The following is an 18,371-nucleotide window of genomic DNA, read 5'->3' as shown; positions in this document are numbered from 1 at the left end:
TGAACCGAGCTGACTTCACCATGATTATTTGAATACTATGTTAGCCTATTCTACAAATGACATTCCGAAAATTGAAGAGAATATAATATCTTATAACCTGATCCACTTGTTAATTCGCTTAGAAGGAGTTAGGTCAGTACAATTGTAAAGCGATTGCTTCATTTTCATGTTTCTACATTATATCATACCCTAATCCATCTGCATATTAAAGTATTTTAAATTACATCTGCTCCCACAGTATTGGTCGGGAGAGGTGAATACCGGCCATAAACGAATCTACATCCTTGCTTATTACTACATGTGTACGGGTCAGCAGCAGCACACGTTATGTAGATGTTAATTCCTCTGTTATTACCACACTATCAATCAATGTGGCAACTTTCATGATTATGTAGAATTCAACCTCAGTGGTGAGTATTGTTTAACCACACATGTGCGTATAGTCTCGAAATCTGAAGTAAACGAAGTTGTACTGTATACTACACAAAGTATGAAATTAGATAAACCTTATTGATCCCAAGGCAAACATTCTTCCGTACATGGATCATTACTATGAGCTGTAAATACGAGACTTCCTCCATGTTGCTGCATAAATCACTTGTTGCAAATGATCTCATTCTGACAATGGTGGTGATTAAACATTTCCTGTGCAACTCGAAAGATGAGCTCACGTTTTTACAGTTTAATCACCTAAGAATCCCATTTTGAAGTAGCCTACCACTGTTTCCATTCAAGCACACCCATGTACGCTGTTGGTTTCAGCATATGACTGCAAATGAACACCTGTGGATGCGAATTGCGAGCAAAAAAAAAAATAAATAAATAAATAAAAAGCTACTGACACACACAGACGCTCACACTCCCGCCCCCGTAGAAAAGATGCAGAGACCCAATCAGGAGAACAGAGCTCCACAGAGTACGCAGCCATGCCCAGTGCGGAATGTAGGACATCACCATGGCAATACTACAGCAAGGAGGTCCTTTCTATACCTCATCCCATTGACAAATGTGCTGAAATGAGACAGGCTCACACAGGGGTCCTGATAATCGAAAGCATGAGAAGCAGCCAGGGTAAGGATCCAAAATTGGTGCTGAGGTAGCTTGTGCTTCACATAATTAGGCTGCTTTCTGCAAAGTGGGAGATACCTAAGGGTGCAGATTTTGTTCAGTCGTCTTCTTCTTCTTCTTCTTCTTCTTCTTCTTCTTCTTCTTCATAGAAGTAGATTTTTATACCCTAAAAACATGTTCAGAGTGTTTGTTGGATCGGGATGCTATTGTAATGGTATGTTTTGAAAACAGATATGTTGCTGGGGAACAATCCCATTTTTTTTTGTATGCACTAAAAATAAACCCCTATTTTCTCCCTATTAGGAATAGCCTATTACCCCATTTTTCATAAATCTCCTCCCAAATGACTGGTATGCACATCAAACAGGGAGGAGTGAAGTTAAGCTCCCAGTGCCTTCCTGCCTTTCCTACTTCACTATGTTAGCTGTATCAAACTGCAGTGACAAACCAGGGCAATGCCCCCCCCCTCCCCCGGCCACTCAGCTGACAGCATACGCCGCTGGAGAGCGATGACAGCGCGAGGGGTTCAGCCACCACAGACTGGTTACTGGGACTCCCCAAAAATGTCAGGGGTTCCCTCCCGACGCCCAGCGTAGGAGGCACTTTGCTCTGGCCTCTAGCCTGTGTTTATATTCCTTTTCCTGGTTTCACAATGTAATACTTTCCCGCCTTTTTATCAGACTTGGCTGACCATAAAACACAAGGTGTGTGTTCCTGCTATTCTCCCTGCCGAGAAGGAGCTGAGGTCAACCGGAAATTGACTCATCCGTCATGGTTGGCAAGTCGCCACCTTGTGCCAGAACATCAACAGCCCCGCTTTGGTATGACTTGGTCCGCAGTCACAGTAGGAGCTAGAAAGCCACCCAGGGATGAAGCACTGCTCCTACTGGGTGAAGCACCAGGAGAGCTTGGCTTTTATTGATTTACTATATAAACTGAAGCAGGACTTGGGCAGAGCTGGGGTCACCCTTATCATCTGATTGCTGAAGCCTACGCAGTAGCACTAATGCACTATGTGGATGATAGGAGACCTTAAATATACTATGAAACAAATGAATAAAAAAAAACATGATTTGGTTATTTAATATCACAAAAGATCTGGTGAAGAAAACTAAAGGAAAGTTCAAATAAGGTGCATACCAACAGTTCCTACACTTTCAGAAAAAAAAAGACTACCAATTTGTACCTTTGCTTGTCATGGTGGCTGTACCCTCAGGGGTCTGCTAATTGTAGCCTTAGCTGTAGGTAATTGTACCTTTTAATGTACAGAAATGGACTCTGAGGAACATTTTTGTACCATCGGGGGTACATAATTGTTGTTCTTTCCTTGGGGATGTTCCTCAGAGTCCATTTTTGTACATTAAAAGGTACAATTACCTACAGCAAAGGGTACCATTGGCAGACCCTTGAGGGTACAGCCACTATGACAAGCAAAGGTACAAACTGGTACTGTTTTTTCTGAGACTGTGTTTCCAAGAATACTACCAGTACCATTATTGTCATACCTGTTCCTGATTGGTACTCAGGAAATCGAGCCTGCTCTGTGATCTTGCTCTGAGCTGCTGATAGTTAGCTCTCAGTCTCATTAAACAGAGCTGTGAGTAATGAGACCAACTTCCCATTTCCTGGTCTTCTAGTTGTCTCTGCCTGAGTCTGTTTTTTGTGTTCCTCATCCTGGAGCTGTCCTTCCAGTCAAGCCCTAGTGCCAATTACAGGAAACTGTTACCAAGTGTAAAGAATTTAAAGCATCCCTGAATACTTCAATACGTCAAGAATATTATATATATTTATTTGTAAAATTGTCCACCAGCACTGCACCAGGGTGATGAATACTGGCTAGAGGTGTTGCTATCTTTACTAGTACATTGTGAAGACTAGTTGTTCTTTACATGTTTATCCTCAGAAGATGTTTGAGTTATTTTACTCACAAATATCACAACTGCACACCTCAATGCAAAGCAGCACTGATCAGAATCACACAGAATGTGGTTGACTGCCTGCTACATAAACTCAGGGGTCACATGACCCAGGCAATTTGTAACATACATTTAAAGTCACAGAAAAAGTTGAAATGCTTGAGTTTCATTAGTAGTGAATTACAATGGTTAGTTTGAGGTATAGGCCTAACCTTTGCAAAATTTATCATGTAGCATTTACCCACTGCATACATACGGCTTGTGAATTAAAATTATTTCTATATAAAAAGCATATATGGTAATTGAGTCGGTATTCTACACGTAACCCACTATATGAATTGTAGTATTGGGAGCCGACTAAGGCTTGGTTTGCCGACATCAGCCTCAATGTTTAAGCAGCTCTGAGGACCACTGCTTTTCTCGTCGCTTATTCACCTTCTCCGTCAGTGAGGTGGAGCTGTACTTGGACAGAGACAGACACCAGAGGGGTGGAGAGGAACTGCAGTCAGTGACAGGAGAGGCCGACCCCAACACTGTAGATATTTTACAGAGGCAGACAGAAGAACAACAAAATAGGGAGACAGGAGCTGCAGGTGACGACAGCAGCCTTGTGTCGATAACTGTCAGCTCAATACCATCACCCAGACTGGTTCCTACGCCCTGCTTTGCATGAATGATGCCTCTGGGGTCATTGCTGGGCTTGCTGGGTTCCCTTGACCTCCCCAGTGGCTATTAGCAGGTGATGCTCACTTTGGAAGCCAAGGTGTAGGCTGTGCAGTGACAGAGCGCGTGTTTGTCAGCAGAGGTGGCAATTTCAGGTCCAGAAAGTAAAAATCCAGACCATGATTTACTTTCAATCAACCAGTTGAGTACTCTGTGACTCTTTATGCTCAACTGGTTGGTTGAAAGTAAATCATGGTCTGGATTTTTATTTTCTGGCCCTGAAATTGCGTGGGTACACTAAGCAGCTGCTGTGTGATTTACTTGGATGACCTGCTGATAGACACTGCCGACTTCAGCACTGCTCTGGCTAATCTGCAGGGGGTCGTTACCGCCATGCAAGCTGTGGGCATGAAGCGGAGTCTGGATGAATGTACCTCTTCCCGCAGTAGGTAAAGTTCCAAGGCTGTGTGGTTGGCATCCTGACCAGGTGCGTTTCACCCACTAGACATAAAAACGTATTTAAAGCATAACATAACATTACTGACAGAAAACATGAACTTTTTAATGACCTGTTTTTAACCTTTAATTCTTTTTCTCAATTTCCACTGCGCTGTCTCACCAAGTCTAATTCCTTAGTGCATTTGGCGAATAAGCCGATTCTGATTTTTATTCGTCAAATGTAGCTGAAACTGCAAAAGGTGCGATGGTCATAAAATAATTTTAAAGGTAGATTATGTTGTGCGTTATGATCCACATTCTAAAATGTGGGGAAGGTAACACCATTGTGTAGTAAACGGGGTTTCTAGACAATAAAATAGACCGCAGACGCAAACTTCTGGTTTAACTTATTCTAAAAAGCCATGAGTAGATGCTTACCAATCTCACCTGGAAACTCTGCAGTTGCTTGAAAAGCATTTCGTTCATTTTCATCACATAACAAACCTTTACGTTTCCCACACATTCACGTTCCACCTGCTTGTCATTTACAGGTTCGTGGTTTCCTAACATTGTTGTTGGTGTAAGTGAACTTCCCACATATGGCGGCGTGCTTCTGAAGGTCGACCAGCTTAAAAAGGCGTCTGTCGCGTATAACCTCGAGTCGTAAATTAACGCAGTACAGGAGTTAGTCTGGGTGCATCAGTAACCGTAGCCTTTTAATAGACGCCACTGCGCCTTTAAGTCCTTTACCTGTCCGTCTATAATCTACGCAGTTCGTGGTGGAGTCAGAGCAAGTCGACCGGAGGTGAATTCCTCACTTCTTTACAAGTGTACAAGTGACGACTAATCTGTCATTGTTTCTTTCTGTTTTTAAAGAGCTGCTGGCACTCTGGATAGGAACCCTTGCCAATCATTAGATCTGCGAAGCAAGAGGGCGGATACCGCATGGGGGCTGTTTTATACCAACCTGTGCGTGTACTTGCAGTCGGGCTTGTCACTGTTGTCTTACATCTTTGCTGGTGTTTATTCAGCACGCCTACATGTTAATATTTACTATTTTTGATATCCAGCGCTTCCCTGCTTCGTGCGATCGCACTCAACACGAACGCCACTTTTAGTGCGTCTTTTTAAATGTCATCCACCAGCACTTATCCGATGACTTCGGGGGCGCTAGCTGACTGAAAGGCTGGACGAGCGCACGGAAGATCATGCAACGGCTAGCTGTAGGTGGATAGCCGAGCACCCCGGAGCGAACGGCCGGTTGCACCCTTCGCGGGGACCGACGCGACGACGCTGGACTGAACCGGGAGCCGAATGTTTTAACTGGATCGCCGGCAGAGGATGGCTTCCAAGGACCGGCTTTACGAACTGTGGATGTTGTATTACACCAAGGTGAGCGAAACAAAACCAAAAAAGGAAAATAAATACATAGTTAATAATAATAATAATATACCAGCGGCGATCACACGGCCGCGGGGCACCTGTTTGATCCGACATATTCAGGACTCCGCACTTTATTCGGCTGTTTGAGGCGCTTCACGAAACGCACTTAGTGCCGCTGTCAAGTTTGTTTATCGAGGCGTGTATGAGGAAGTAACAGTGGGAGATACTAAGTCAACTTTCGCGACGGCTCGATACACAGAATTTATCATTATAATTATATGACGATTAATAGGAGCAGCCTTCAGTCGCAAAGGGAGTCGCGGCGTCACTCCGGCGAGTAGCGCGACTGAGTAGCAGCGCACAACTACCTGCTTGGGTCAGGTAATGTTACTTCCTGGTTAGTTTACCCAAACAGACGCGCTAAAGGGCAATATTCCAAACCCATCGTTTAAAGCGTCACTACCATTTCTCCGGAGCAGATATCTGTGGCTTTTGTTTTTATGTGTGCTTTGACATTCGGGTCTTGCTTTTAATCGGGAAAGTTCCTCTTGTTCCATTGGACCTGTTTAAAATATATAAATATATATCGAGAAGCCCTTCTTTGTAACTATAAATAATGAAGAACATCTTGGCCGTGCTGTTTGTGCGGATACGGAAAAACGATTAATGGAGCGGATTTACTTTCTCTGGCAGTGAAGTCGGCAGACTAATCAGATTCTTTCATTTATGCATTTGGGGAATACATTAAACGCAAGGAAGGGGTGACCGATAGGAAAGCCATGTGGCCACGTGACAGGTGCTAACTAAAGTGTGTGTAATGCAAGTTTAGAGGTCCCCTTTAATGTCCACGCCGTTTGCTCAGATCCGCACCTTTTGCTTGCTGGGGGGGTGGGTTGTCCCTGGAGTGGCACCATGGAAACGGGAAACAGCAGGTGTAATCTGGCCCGTGGCTTTCATAACCCCCCTCCCCCTAAACCTGTGTCCTTATCTCCACGGAAATGGCCGCACATCAGGTCAAATGTGACTTTAAGGGAAGCTCTCAGTTTGAAAGAGTTGTTTTACTGCGCATAAGCGCGGAACAAGATTTTATAAATAGGGTTCAAATGAGGATACGGTATATCTAAAGTACGGAGTTGTCGGTAAACGCGCCGGTTTCCTCTGACTGGCTGGCTTGTCATATGTTACTGGCATCGGACCCGGAGTGCTGGAAACTCATGACATGTCGTTGTGAGTTTCCAGAGAGCATTTGCTGGCTTCACTGGCACACGTGCCTTTCAGATAAGAGAGGTGTTTTTGTGTGCCCGGGTCACCCTTCCTGGGGGGAGACACACCAACGTTTTTCCATCGACCCCGCTCCCCTCCCCCCCCTCCACTTGGGAGTTGCTCTGGTGAGCTCAAGAGAGGGGTGGAGGGGTTAACCAAAGTCTATGGAAGGTAGACAGACCTGTTCTCTCAATCTGTTTCAGCAAGCAGGAGTTGAAAACGTGCTTACGTTATGGTCCACCCACGCAGCGTGTCTTCATTTTCCTGTACACACACTCATCTTATTCCATTACGTATCAGTGTGTATTTGTGTGTGTGCAGATTATTCCCCACACTGTAATCATAATTGTTTATTTTTCAATTTTTTGGAAACTTCACATCTTTTTTGTGTGTTGTAATTTAATCAATTTTATTAAGTTGGGACGGTGTCACAATCACCGGGCACCGTGAGAGACGAGCACACACAGGGTGTGTACCTCTGGACCAGTTGTGTAACATCTCAGTCACGGAAAATGCGGGTTTTGAAATGCAGGTATTTTCAAGTAAAATGTGCCCTGAAATCTCATGTTGAGATTATGCTGGTACTGTGTTTGACCTCCAGGTAGCTGCATAGAAAGTGTGTAAATGTAGAGAAATCCTTCATATACCTGTGTTGTAAGATGGTTTCATAGCAGTGATGCACTTCTCCAATAAGCTGGAGCTGAATTTAGCAACTTTATTTTGTTTTTGAGACTTCCATAACTATGCATTCCACAGCTAGAACTGATGTGGTAAATTTGATAACATGGACCAGTGAATGATCAGATGAATTATTTAACAGCATGCAGTGAATCCACATAATGTCAGAATCACTAGATACTATTTATAGTCCAAGCTTTGCCTGTTTGGGGTCAAGGTGATGTGAAACTTAACAGACGTATCTGTGCCCCTGTGTTGTCCCGAGTTTTTAGGAAGGTTATGTTTCCGGTCAGTGACGTTTATATCTTAATGTCTTCAATTTTCTTTGGCCCTGTGCCGTTGGAGACACTGGTGACTCTCTGACCAGCAAAGGTCACCAATGAATGGAAAGTGTGTCCATGACCTGAAAGCTGGTCTAGGAGTCTCAGGTGACGTTTAATGAGCTAATCTCCTGCTCTGCTACTGATCGCACCCCCCCACACACACCAGCACCTGTCAGACAAAGCGATGTCCTCATCGCAGGTATGAAATGCTGCGGAGACTTTGGCGTATTAAAGCTGCTTAACCCTCAGACCTCGAGCCTCCCAACTTGCTGGCAGACTGTGAGGGAGCAGAATCACGTTGCTAAGTGAAAGATTTAAGTAAAAAAAAAAAGCTTTCTTATGTAGGTTTAAGATGCCTGGGGTGTAAGGCAGTGGTTGTTTTGATCATCTGAGTGAATTTTGGGCCTTTATTTTTGTACTTGTTTCCGTGGTGAGTTTCCAGTGTTTATGCAGGTCTAAGAGCCTGATAGAGGGCGTTACATTATCCAGGAGTGTCAGTCGCTAGCTGCAAGGCTGGATACAGCCTCTGGCTGTGGCTTGGATCCACCCCCAGCCCCCATGTTAAGGAAGAGCCTGCAAAGGTCAGCTGTGTGTGTGTGTGGGGGGGTCCTTCTATCCAACAGTGTGAAAAGTGTTCCAGTGGTATCTCACAAATGTGTCTGAGAATAGGTTCACTGACAGGATGCCCCCCCCCCCCCCCACCCCCGTGACGGATTTACACGGCATAATGTTTGGAGGTGCAGCCTGTCAGCAGGATTTGTAGGATTGTTATCTAATTATGGGAGTGCTCATTTGGGGGGGGGGGGGGGTGGTTACTCTGAAATGGTCCTTGTCAGGGGAAGGGGTGTTAAATGAAACCCCCCCCATTACGCTTCAATCAGAGTAGATGCAGGCACCTTCAATATTAGGGTTAGGTTTGTAGCAAGCCTTTGTGAATTAGAGATGAGTTCAATGGGTTTTGGCAGATTTCAGCGCCTCTTAGGATGATATGGATGGATGCAGCGTGGAGACAACATGCAATGACAGGAAAGGAATGCTTAAATGTCACTACAGAAGTGCGGAGTATATGGGCAAGATGCATGCATGATGGACAGATTTGACCACGGCGGCAATGACCAGGGCACTTAAAATATTCCCATCGGATACGGCATTTTCTGGAAATCAACAGGCAGATTTCCTGCTGTCTGTGTTTGCCAGACATTGTGTAAAAAGTATATATATAAAAAGCTTTTTGGATACAAATTCTCTTTAGATTTTGGTTGCTTGTTTGTTTTATAATTTTTATCTGATTTAATTATTTCTCACCGCTTCAGCGGTTAATGAACTCCTCTGAACAAAAGAAAGGGCAGTTCATTAACAAGCTAATAAATCAAGTTTCTGCCTGGGAGCAAAGAATCAGCTGCTCTGGTGTTAAAAAATGATATAGAAATGAAGCCAGTGAAGCTGTTTTTTAAGAAGGTGAGAGCGTCTGATTTTTTGCGCAGGTAATGTGGATCTGCTGCCTGGATAGCTGTGAAGGTGGAAATGGTGATTAAAGCTGATGTTTTTGAAGTAGCGAGATTGTTGTCTGATAATGGGGGTATGAATTACACGGGATCCTCAAGTGTCCTCACAAGGAAAGAGCAGGAAATCTACTTTGCTGACAAAACGGATGCGGTTGTGTTTCAGCTTTTCAGAATAAGCTGATGAAAATGGTGTGAAATCAAACCTTTGGTGCCTTTCTGGGCACAAATGACTAAGAACCCTGGCCCCATGAGGCTTAGTATTTATTTCTCTAGGGGTATGGTCCACCCTGAATGAGGGGTGAGTCCCCATTGATTATTTTTCACGTCTAATAAGGAGGGAGTCACCCTTGAATATTTTTCACCTAAAATTAAAGGGAAGTGCCTCTTAAATATTTTTCATACTAAATTGACGTTCAGTTAATTTATGGTGTATCCCTGCTAGGGTTGCAAAGGGGTGGAAAATTTTGGGAAACTTTCCAGAAGCTTTCCTTTTCATGGGAAGTTAAGCTGGGGAATTTTGGAAATTTTCCAAGTTGGAAACTTTCCATGGCAATTGATGGGAGTATATGGGAATTAATAGGAAACTTCCCAGAATTTTGCAACCCTGATCCCTGCCGATCCATTGCAATTGCTCTGTGAGATTACTGTACCGCAGGTTCACAATCCCTCTTCTGTGCCATTGAAAAATAATTTTCCTTTTAGGTTGAAACCTCATCGACCACTTCTGAGCCAATGTTGCTAAAGTCAAGTCATCAGTTATTTTGCATTTCGTCTACGTCGGCACGTCATGGTGCCCTATCAGATGTGCTCCAGATTAACCTTGACTGGAGCCAGTGGCCCTCTGCTGGCTGGTTTGACAGGGCATAAGGTTTATCAGCGAGTTACATTTGCAGTTCTGAGAGGGGGGCACCACGCGCTGCGTCACCACGGCCTGCGTCACCACGGTCGCCGTAACGCTGACGCAGCTGCTTGTGGTGACCTCGCGCGCATCTTTCGGCCAGATGAAAAATGAAACGTTGCTTTATTTGCTGTTTGCACTCGTGTTTTTCACATATCCCTTCATGCTTTCCTTTGAGACGCACATATATATGCAGTTGAGAGTGAGGCTTGGGGCCCGAGAACAGGCTCAGCCATGTGGTGTCTCCCACTAAGCCCACCACCTCCCCAGCAGAGCCAGTTTGGGGGAGAGAGCTTTAGCGCCCCTGTTATGGTTTGCATTTCGAGCCTTTCCTTTGGTGGTGAAGGTGGAGGGGACGGGGCCCCGCCAGACCATGGCTCTGCGCACCTGGACGCCCAGCCCTGCCATGCTGCCGCACCACCTGCCACATGTCGTCTTTCAGAGTGCACCATCTCCGTGGCAGTTTTTTCGCGTTTTCCCAGTACTTTCTTTGCTGCTGCTCTTGCCAAAGCAAGCGACATAGAGGGTTTCGTAAGACATTCATCGCACACTGGCCAGGTGTATCGCCGGAAGTAACGGGGAATAATCTAAGCGCTCCTCAAAACAATGCCTTCTGACAACAGAAGTGTTACGATCAGATTTAAAGTGATGCAAATGCTTTTCAGCATTCCAGTCAGCCAATTGAAATTTTGAGATACCTGGATTTGTTTACATTGTGATTCTGTACTGGATAAGAAGTTAGAGGATGGATGGATGGATGACTTTAAGACTTTTAAAGTGTGGCCCAACCATTGGATTCTACTTACACACACACACACACACACACACACAGATATATATATATATATATATATATATAGATATAGAGATATAGATATAGAGATATAGATAGATAGATAAAATCACTTTTATATATGTAAGCATAATAAATTTGAGCTCTAGGCCATGTTCGAATAAGCAGTCCATCAATAATTAAAATACTGCTGTTGTATTATGGAAAATATGTTTGTACTGTGCTTTAGAGTGAAGGATTTGTCTGCATTTTTACTCTTTAATGGACTAATTTGACTCTGAGAGGGAGGAAATCTCTTCTTTGCGTGCCATATGTAAAGTGTTGGAGGTTCTACACAGCAAGCGCCTCGGGCCTGGGATGGGGTGTTTTGGATCTGGCGTAATGGCCGGGAGCCTCCAGGCCATCAGAGGGCAGCAGCCCACCAACCCTGAGCCCCCCTGACAACCATTCTACGTCAGCTGCGGGTCTGCTCTTATTACTTAGTCCGTGTACGCTTTCGCCTGTGTCCCTCGGCAAACCTTTTCGTGCTTTTGTTGTTTTTTTTTTTTTTTTTTTTTTTTTTTTTTTTTTTTACAAGTGACAAAAGCAATTTCCTTCGGTTTCCTCTGAAAGTGGGAGAAGGCCTGGCTTGTTAACTGGCTTGAAGGTTATTTGCGGAAACATCACAATAGCGGGAAAAACAATGGTCTTTTCACAGACATTGTGATGTAAAAATATTAGCGCTTGTATTTATAGCAACATTACAAGCAGTAGCTATTCATTGTTTAATAAATAAAATGGACATTATACAAAATCGCTATTGTTCTCACCTTAGTTTTACTAGAAGTGCTGTTTTATCTTAGATTTTATTTTGCTCAGTTCTGTACTTTTGTAACAGATATGAGACACCATTAACCTTCCAGCACTAATTCACTTCTGTCACGTTTCCAGAGGCCTTGGTGTATAAGTTCTGAGGGGCGATACTTGTGAGGCACCTGGTTTTGCACTGAGCACATTCATGCAACACGCTCTCACTTCTTTGACAAAGGCTTGACAAGGAATGCGCCTGTTTTTTAATGTTCTCTCAGCTGTAAATGTCACGGCAAACAAATGTAGCAGCGAGGCGAGCCGGGCGTCCATGACATTTCAGGTGTCTTTTGTTACTGTTCTGGGTGTGTGTTTTTTTGGTTTGTTTTTTAATGCTGGAATGCTGTCACTCTGTCACAATGTAAAGATCGGAGTCTGAATAGTTCTTTTTTTCTCTGTTCCCATAATTATACACGGACCGGGTTCTGAACCTTGCAGGATTCTGGGTTTGACTGTTTGCCAGCTGTAGAAATTCCCTGTTGCTGCCTTTTGTTGTCTATTGAATAATGATTTTTTTTCTTCTCTTAATGTATCAGGAGGTGTCTTTGAAGGTGTGTTGATTATCCAGAGGCCGGAACCTTTGTCTGTTTGGAGGAAACACTTGTTTAAAGAAAGTTTGCTTGTTTCATTCCACTTAAAACCCCGAGACAGACCTGTGTTCTCACCATAACCCCCCATGGTCTTTTTTGTTTTTGCCGGGACGCAGCCTCTTCAGGACACGACTATCTGGGATGCCAGCTTCTCCTGACAGCTTTTCTTCTTTTGGAATCAAAGCTAGTACTTGTATGAGCAGCTTGTTATAGCCTAACCGACCATTTTATTTGCTTAAGGTCCATTGTCTAGCTGTCATTTAAATTAAATAATTTTTCGTAGTACTTCTTCAGGCTAAATGATTTTTTAAAGTCCAATTTTACATGTAAATTTGAACAATATGAAGTGATTTATAAAATATGTAATCATTTATGTATAAACTTTCCATTTAATTTTCCATTTAATAAGATAAAAAAGTATTCAACACCCCTCACAGGACTACAAAGTGTACCCTTTCCCCCCACTCGCTAATCAGGGGGGTGGGAGTGATTTCTGGGAACCGTGACTAAAATCGGCTCCTTTCCCCGGGGGTGTGATTGCTGGCTGCAGCCCAAGGCGCCGTTCACTGCTCCGCCGAACCTCCATCCCCTTGCTATTTTTCTCGAGTGCTCCACCTCTCCTTCAAGCTGGCATCTTGAGGAACCTGTACCTGTAAATAGTCTGGAAGCCGCGCCGGCTGACTTAAGCTACAGGGCGCGTACAAGCCAGGTCCTCTGCCCCTTCTGCTTAGATGGCATCCGGGCCACCGATGGCTTCCTAAAAAGTAACCTGCTTGACTGGCCCACTCTGCCACCACCAGCTGCTGCTTCTGCTGGGCGCGGTGGCTAATACCTGGCATTGTGATTACACCTAGCTGCTAGCAGATTCAATGATGCATTACTTTCTTGCTAAGTGCCTCGCTAACATTTTTCCCATTTGTGGGGAAAGTTAAATTCTGTCGACCTCTGATGAGGTTCCCGGAACATGGCTTCTTGATTGGTTGAAAGTGCCACGACTGGTTCCTAATCCCCTTAGCTGTCCCCAGTGTCCTTTGTCAACCTGAAGCCAGTGACGTCTGTGACTAAGAGCTCGACTGCGCTCAACTGCAGCCGACATGATCAAACCTTTACCAGCCGGATCTGTCAGATTAACAGTGGTTTCCTTTCATTTCCATTTAAAACGAAAGACAAGCATCTGGTGGAAAAAAGAAAAATATGTAGAATCCACAGATTTTCTGTAGCTGGTTATTCAGTACCTGGTCACTGAACTTTGAGCCCATTTTATGATTGGGGAGGGGGCATAAAAGGGGGGGGGGGTTCAGGGGAACACCCGGGATAGGAAGCCAGGGACATCAATTCGAACCCCCATTCGAACACCCAACACTGGGAGTGGGAGACCTCCAGTGTGGCGACCACCATCAGCATGGCTGCAAATGAAAAAGCATTTAAATTCATAGCAGTGCCAAAGTGGAAACATCATCACCTCTGCGATTTTGACACGCCTTTTTCTGTAACAATGATCTGCAGTGCATTCTGAGATACCTGCAACCTTAGCACTTGGCTTAACATCAACCTGCACGCACCATTAAGTTGTCCATCACAGCTCTTTGGACCCACCCGTTTTACCGGAATCTTCCGTCAATCCTCAGTTGCCCACAAGAAGAGCTGGATCGTCACCAGAGTCCATCTATTGAAGCTGCCACCTGTATTACAGATATACACCCTTCACCACTTCTGCTTTCACCGTGCATGAAGTAATCTTTTTTTTTTGTTTGTTTTGTTTTAGGTAGTTGTGCAGAAGTTGGTGGGGAAATACCAGCAGGCCAACCACCAAAATCCCGTTGTTATCGATCTGTTGTGAGTTTTTTGGCTGAGCTCCTGTTCCATGCCGGTGCAGTGCCGCTGGTTCCTGCACACGGGTTTTACGTGGCTGGCCATGACGCTACCGTGTCGCGGTGTGGCTCGGTGCGAGTTGCCGCCTTGCTGGGTGTCTGTGCCGTAAACACTTTCGTTTTGAGTCGCCGATATCGCTGCTGCTGCTGCCCTCCACCCGTTGCCACCAGCATCAGTTAACCAGTAACCAGTAGCTAATAAATCATGAATTGTTCCCCCTGGCTGTGAACCACCCACGTTCCGGTGTCACCCTCTTAGAGAAAGCCGCTGCTCTTCTCCCAGTAGGCCTCCATATTGACCTGCCTCCCACCAAACAGCAGGCCCATCCTCTCTGGCTGCCCTCACCCAGAACATCAGAAACCTACCCCACCCCCGGGACGTTTTATAACGTCAATTTCCTGAAAGGAAGCCCCCCCCCCCCCACCAACCCCACACATAACCCTGCCTCTCCTATCTGCACACAGCCCTCTCATCCCTGTTCTGATATCCTTATTCATTTATTATACGTATTATTTACTCTCCACCCCACTCCCATGCCATTGGACAGCTGGAGTCTTCCTCTGGATGTCCTACTCATTTTCTTCCATCAGAGATACTGTCAGTTTTTTTTTGGGGGGGGGGGGCGGACCTGTCCAAGTCATGCACTGACTAAGCACACCCCAGGGGTGTCTTGATGAATTTAACACTGCTGTCACCTCGCCATACCCCCCCACACACTCACTCTCTCTCCGACCAGACCTTACTTTCCTGTTCCATTGTTTTTCTGGAACACTCTTCTGGTCTCTGGTTGCAGTGGGCCTTCTGCATGTTGCCGGTGTATCTGCCCATGCTGCTTCCTGTTTGCCTTCACACTTCCTATCTGACATTAGAGCCTTTAAGGGAAGCGACCCCAGCCCGTGCTCAGCCCCCCCAACCCCCCATTGTTCTCCTTGCTGAGATGTCGCCCTCGCGATGTCCGAGAGGTAAACGGCTCGTGATCGACCGTGACCGACTGAGACTGACTGAGACTGCCTTTGGCCCATGAGCTTTCAGGCTCAGTAGGTTAATTTGCGCGTTAATTTGCCTGCTCGGTGGCGATTTATAGCTTGGTTGAAAACATGAGTGCATCAGCCAGCAGACTGGACCCTGTCACTGATGTGTTATTAAGTCCTCACCTTGTGACGGATGTGATGAGCCTCACTTTCATTTTTAACTGCCCTCAGTCACATGACAGACACGTTAAGACGGATCCGTCCTGTGGGGTCCCTGGGGATCGCCGTGTCCTGGCATGGATCTCTCTGCCTTTCTTCTAAAGCCGACAGACTGATAAGTTTACAGGGACTCCGCGGGTAGCAATGGTCTGCGACCACCTGCCCGCAACCCTGTGGCTTAGTAGGTAATCTTGTAGCCTCCTGGAATGGGGGTTCGAATTCCTCCCCAAAGGGTGGTGTTTGCATATTCTTCTCTATTTATTTCAGGTACTGCTACAGTGGAGAAACATTTGTTGAGGTGTATTGTGGATTCTCAGAGGCTCACTGGTTTTGTGCCCTGCGTTGGACTGTCCAAGGTCTCCCGTCCTGTGGCCTGGGACAGGCTCCCAGCCCCCCAGTTAGCACAGGACTCACGGTGCCCGTCTGCTGTGCCTGGGCCTGCGGTGATTTCCCAGTGAAATACCCTGTTTTTACAGAGCGTGAACCAGCACGGGGCTCTTCCTGTCCAGATGCTGGTCTGGGCTCTCTAACCCGCAGGGGCCCGTCCAGGGGGCATGTCTGTGCTTTCCGCCTTTCCCTAAGGGCCCTCTCTGGCACACAGGTGCGGCCCTCGAAAACCCCCCTCACCCCGCCCACCTGTGATTCCTAGGTGACGCCTTGTCCCACCTCTCACTGGCCGTGCCTCAGCTGCGCACGCCTCCCGCTGTGGCCCACGGCCCGACTGTCTTTCCGTCTTTCCGCCTTCTGGAGTCTCGGTCCCCGGTGGTAAATTTTGCCAACCAGGGGGGCAAACAAAACCAAATTCTGCTGGATTGTGGATTGCTTAGTCGGGTATCGCATGAGATCAGGTCGCGGTTTGGTGGACTGAGGGGTTAAGGTCAGCCACCTATCTAGGGATTATTGGGAGAATTTTTGGTTGGTGGGGTGGGGTGGGGGGGGGAGGTAGAAGGCTTCCAAAGTAATTATGGGGTAGTTATTGAAAATTAGCTGTTGAGGTAGTGAGTACCGTGCTGGAGGAGGTGGGTAATTGCGAGTGCTAATTAAGCCCTTGCTGGATGGATCCCATTGGGACGAGCTCGTTCTCATGGCCTCCGCAGGCACCTCGCCGCTTGGCCCCGGTGGCGTTGCCATGGTAACACAGGCTCCGCCCACCATGTGCATATCTGCATTCTGCCAGCAGCCTCCCCCTCAGCCCCCAGAGCACCCTGTGTTAATTATAGCCCCTGAAACAGTGCAGGGGGGCCAACTGGACACCGACCCTTGCTTCCTCCCCACCACAACAGGAAGCAGGCGTGTCTCTCAAACAGCTCAGGGTCCTTTCGCCACCCGGGCCGTCCATCGACCTGCCAGATCTGAACTGCCGTCACCAGCCCTGTTTTTCTACAAGGAATCTTCCCCTGGCATCAATAAATTCTTATGTCTTATGCAGTCTTAGTCATTAGCTTGAGCATCACATTTTTTTTTGGGGGGGGGGGGGGTGCTGGTTATTTATTTACTTTACATATCTGTGGTTAGCTTGCTGGGGGGGATGGGTGGGCAGCATCTTCCGCTCAACATTTTTCAGCTGTTTAGCCCTGTGGGTCCGCGGGAGAGAGTCAAGCTGGGACTGGATCAGGCACGCGATGTTCCTGCTGAATGAGGCCCAGCACAGAGGCCTCATTCAGACGATCAGCTTGGTGTTCCGCAAACTGACACTATCATGCTAAACACTTTAATAACGATTTTGTGAATATTTTAGATCCAGATCTTTGAAGTCGTGTTTAATATTTATACCCCCGAGTCTTGTGTAGTGTGGAATTTGAGTGGAGCCTCTTCCAGGGCCCCAGGCTGTAAGAGGCGGAGCTCCGTGCGTCTGCAGCCCTGCCTGAGCGCTGCCCTCTGGCAGACACACCTCCCCCCCCACTCCCAGGGCTGGGAGGGACTAATCCTAGCACCAGAACCAGCAGACACACACCCCCCCCCACTCCCAGGGCTGGGAGGGACTAATCCTAGCACCAGAACCAGCAGACACACCCCCCCCCCACTCCCAGGGCTGGGAGGGACTAATCCTAGCACCAGAACCAGCAGACACACCCCCCCCCCCACTCCCAGGGCTGGGAGGGACTAATCCTAGCACCAGAACCAACAGACACACCCCCCCCCCACTCCAAGGCCCAGGGAGGAGGCTGCATCAAGCTGTCAAACCAGGGCGTAAGTTCACACCCTGTAGAAAACCCCAAAATGGAAGCATAAATGTGCATGAATATTGGCCAGCGAGGGGCGCTGTGTCCATGGCTGAGATGCCAGGTTGGCACCCAGTGGGGACGGGCAGGAGTCAGCCTGGATAGGGCCTCCTGAGGTGTCTGCATATGGAGGCAGCTGACAGGAGTTTGCTGGGCGACCCAGTTCCTGTGCTGGGTAAGCAGCCCCCCCCCACCAAACACACACATTTACCCCACACAGCGTTGACTGTCCACTGTCTGCCGCAATGGAGAGAGAGACCGGGGCACCAGGGCAGAGGAGGAATGGGTCGCGAGGAGGGTTCAGAGGTGTAATGGGAGGGGGTTGCGGGGGGGGAAGTGCTCGTCTGTTGAAGTGACTCTGCATTTCCTGGTAGCTTGACAGACAGCCTCGGGCGAGCGGCTGAGAGCGAGAGAGCCAGAGCGAATCCCGCGGCGGGTGTCGGATACCCGGGACTCCATGCAGTCTCCCCATCGCCCGTGAAGGCCCCCCCCGCGAGCTTGGCCCGCGGACCGCGGGGTCTCCAGAACCCCCATCCCTGAGCTCGCGATGCGCCATGGACTGGCCGACAGACGCGAAGAAACTGGTAAAGCCTCGCGCTGCAGTACGACGCGGCCGCCTGTCTGTCTGTCTGTCTCTGTCGGTTGTTTTTCTGTTGTTTCCCCGGCATGTCGGTGCCCCGGTGCTGGGTCCGCGCCGGTGTTGGGGTCGTGCCGGTGCTGGGG

General features: G+C 47.1%; 1 protein-coding gene and 1 long non-coding RNA gene across 5 annotated transcripts in view; one reads left to right on the top strand and one right to left on the bottom strand.

Moving 5' to 3' along the window:
* Nucleotides 1–2,832: 2,832 nt before the first annotated feature.
* On the bottom strand, nucleotides 2,833–4,641 carry LOC111850407 (uncharacterized). Its single transcript, XR_002839787.2, has 3 exons — nucleotides 4,524–4,641; nucleotides 4,082–4,148; nucleotides 2,833–3,441 (listed from the first exon to the last, which is right to left on the bottom strand). It is a non-coding gene; the product is annotated as an uncharacterized lncRNA (long non-coding RNA).
* Nucleotides 4,642–4,755: 114 nt separating this feature from the next.
* nbeal2 (neurobeachin-like 2) overlaps nucleotides 4,756–18,371 on the top strand; it is a 42,102-nt gene continuing 28,486 nt past the window's right edge. The window contains exons 1-2 of one of the 4 annotated variants that reach the window (XM_072715942.1): nucleotides 4,756–4,890; nucleotides 5,231–5,477. In XM_072715942.1, coding sequence (XP_072572043.1) covers nucleotides 5,427–5,477 — 51 coding nt within the window. In that variant the 5' untranslated portion in view covers nucleotides 4,756–4,890; nucleotides 5,231–5,426. Of the gene's footprint in view, nucleotides 4,891–4,917; nucleotides 5,478–18,022; nucleotides 18,233–18,371 lie in introns of those variants that run through there. The other 3 variants (XM_072715943.1, XM_072715944.1, XM_072715945.1) reach the window with 3 other exon arrangements.

This window comes from Paramormyrops kingsleyae, chromosome 9 (genome assembly GCF_048594095.1).
Source record: "Paramormyrops kingsleyae isolate MSU_618 chromosome 9, PKINGS_0.4, whole genome shotgun sequence".
Lineage (NCBI taxonomy): Eukaryota > Metazoa > Chordata > Actinopteri > Osteoglossiformes > Mormyridae > Paramormyrops > Paramormyrops kingsleyae.
This window is presented reverse-complemented; position numbering and strand designations above follow the sequence as displayed.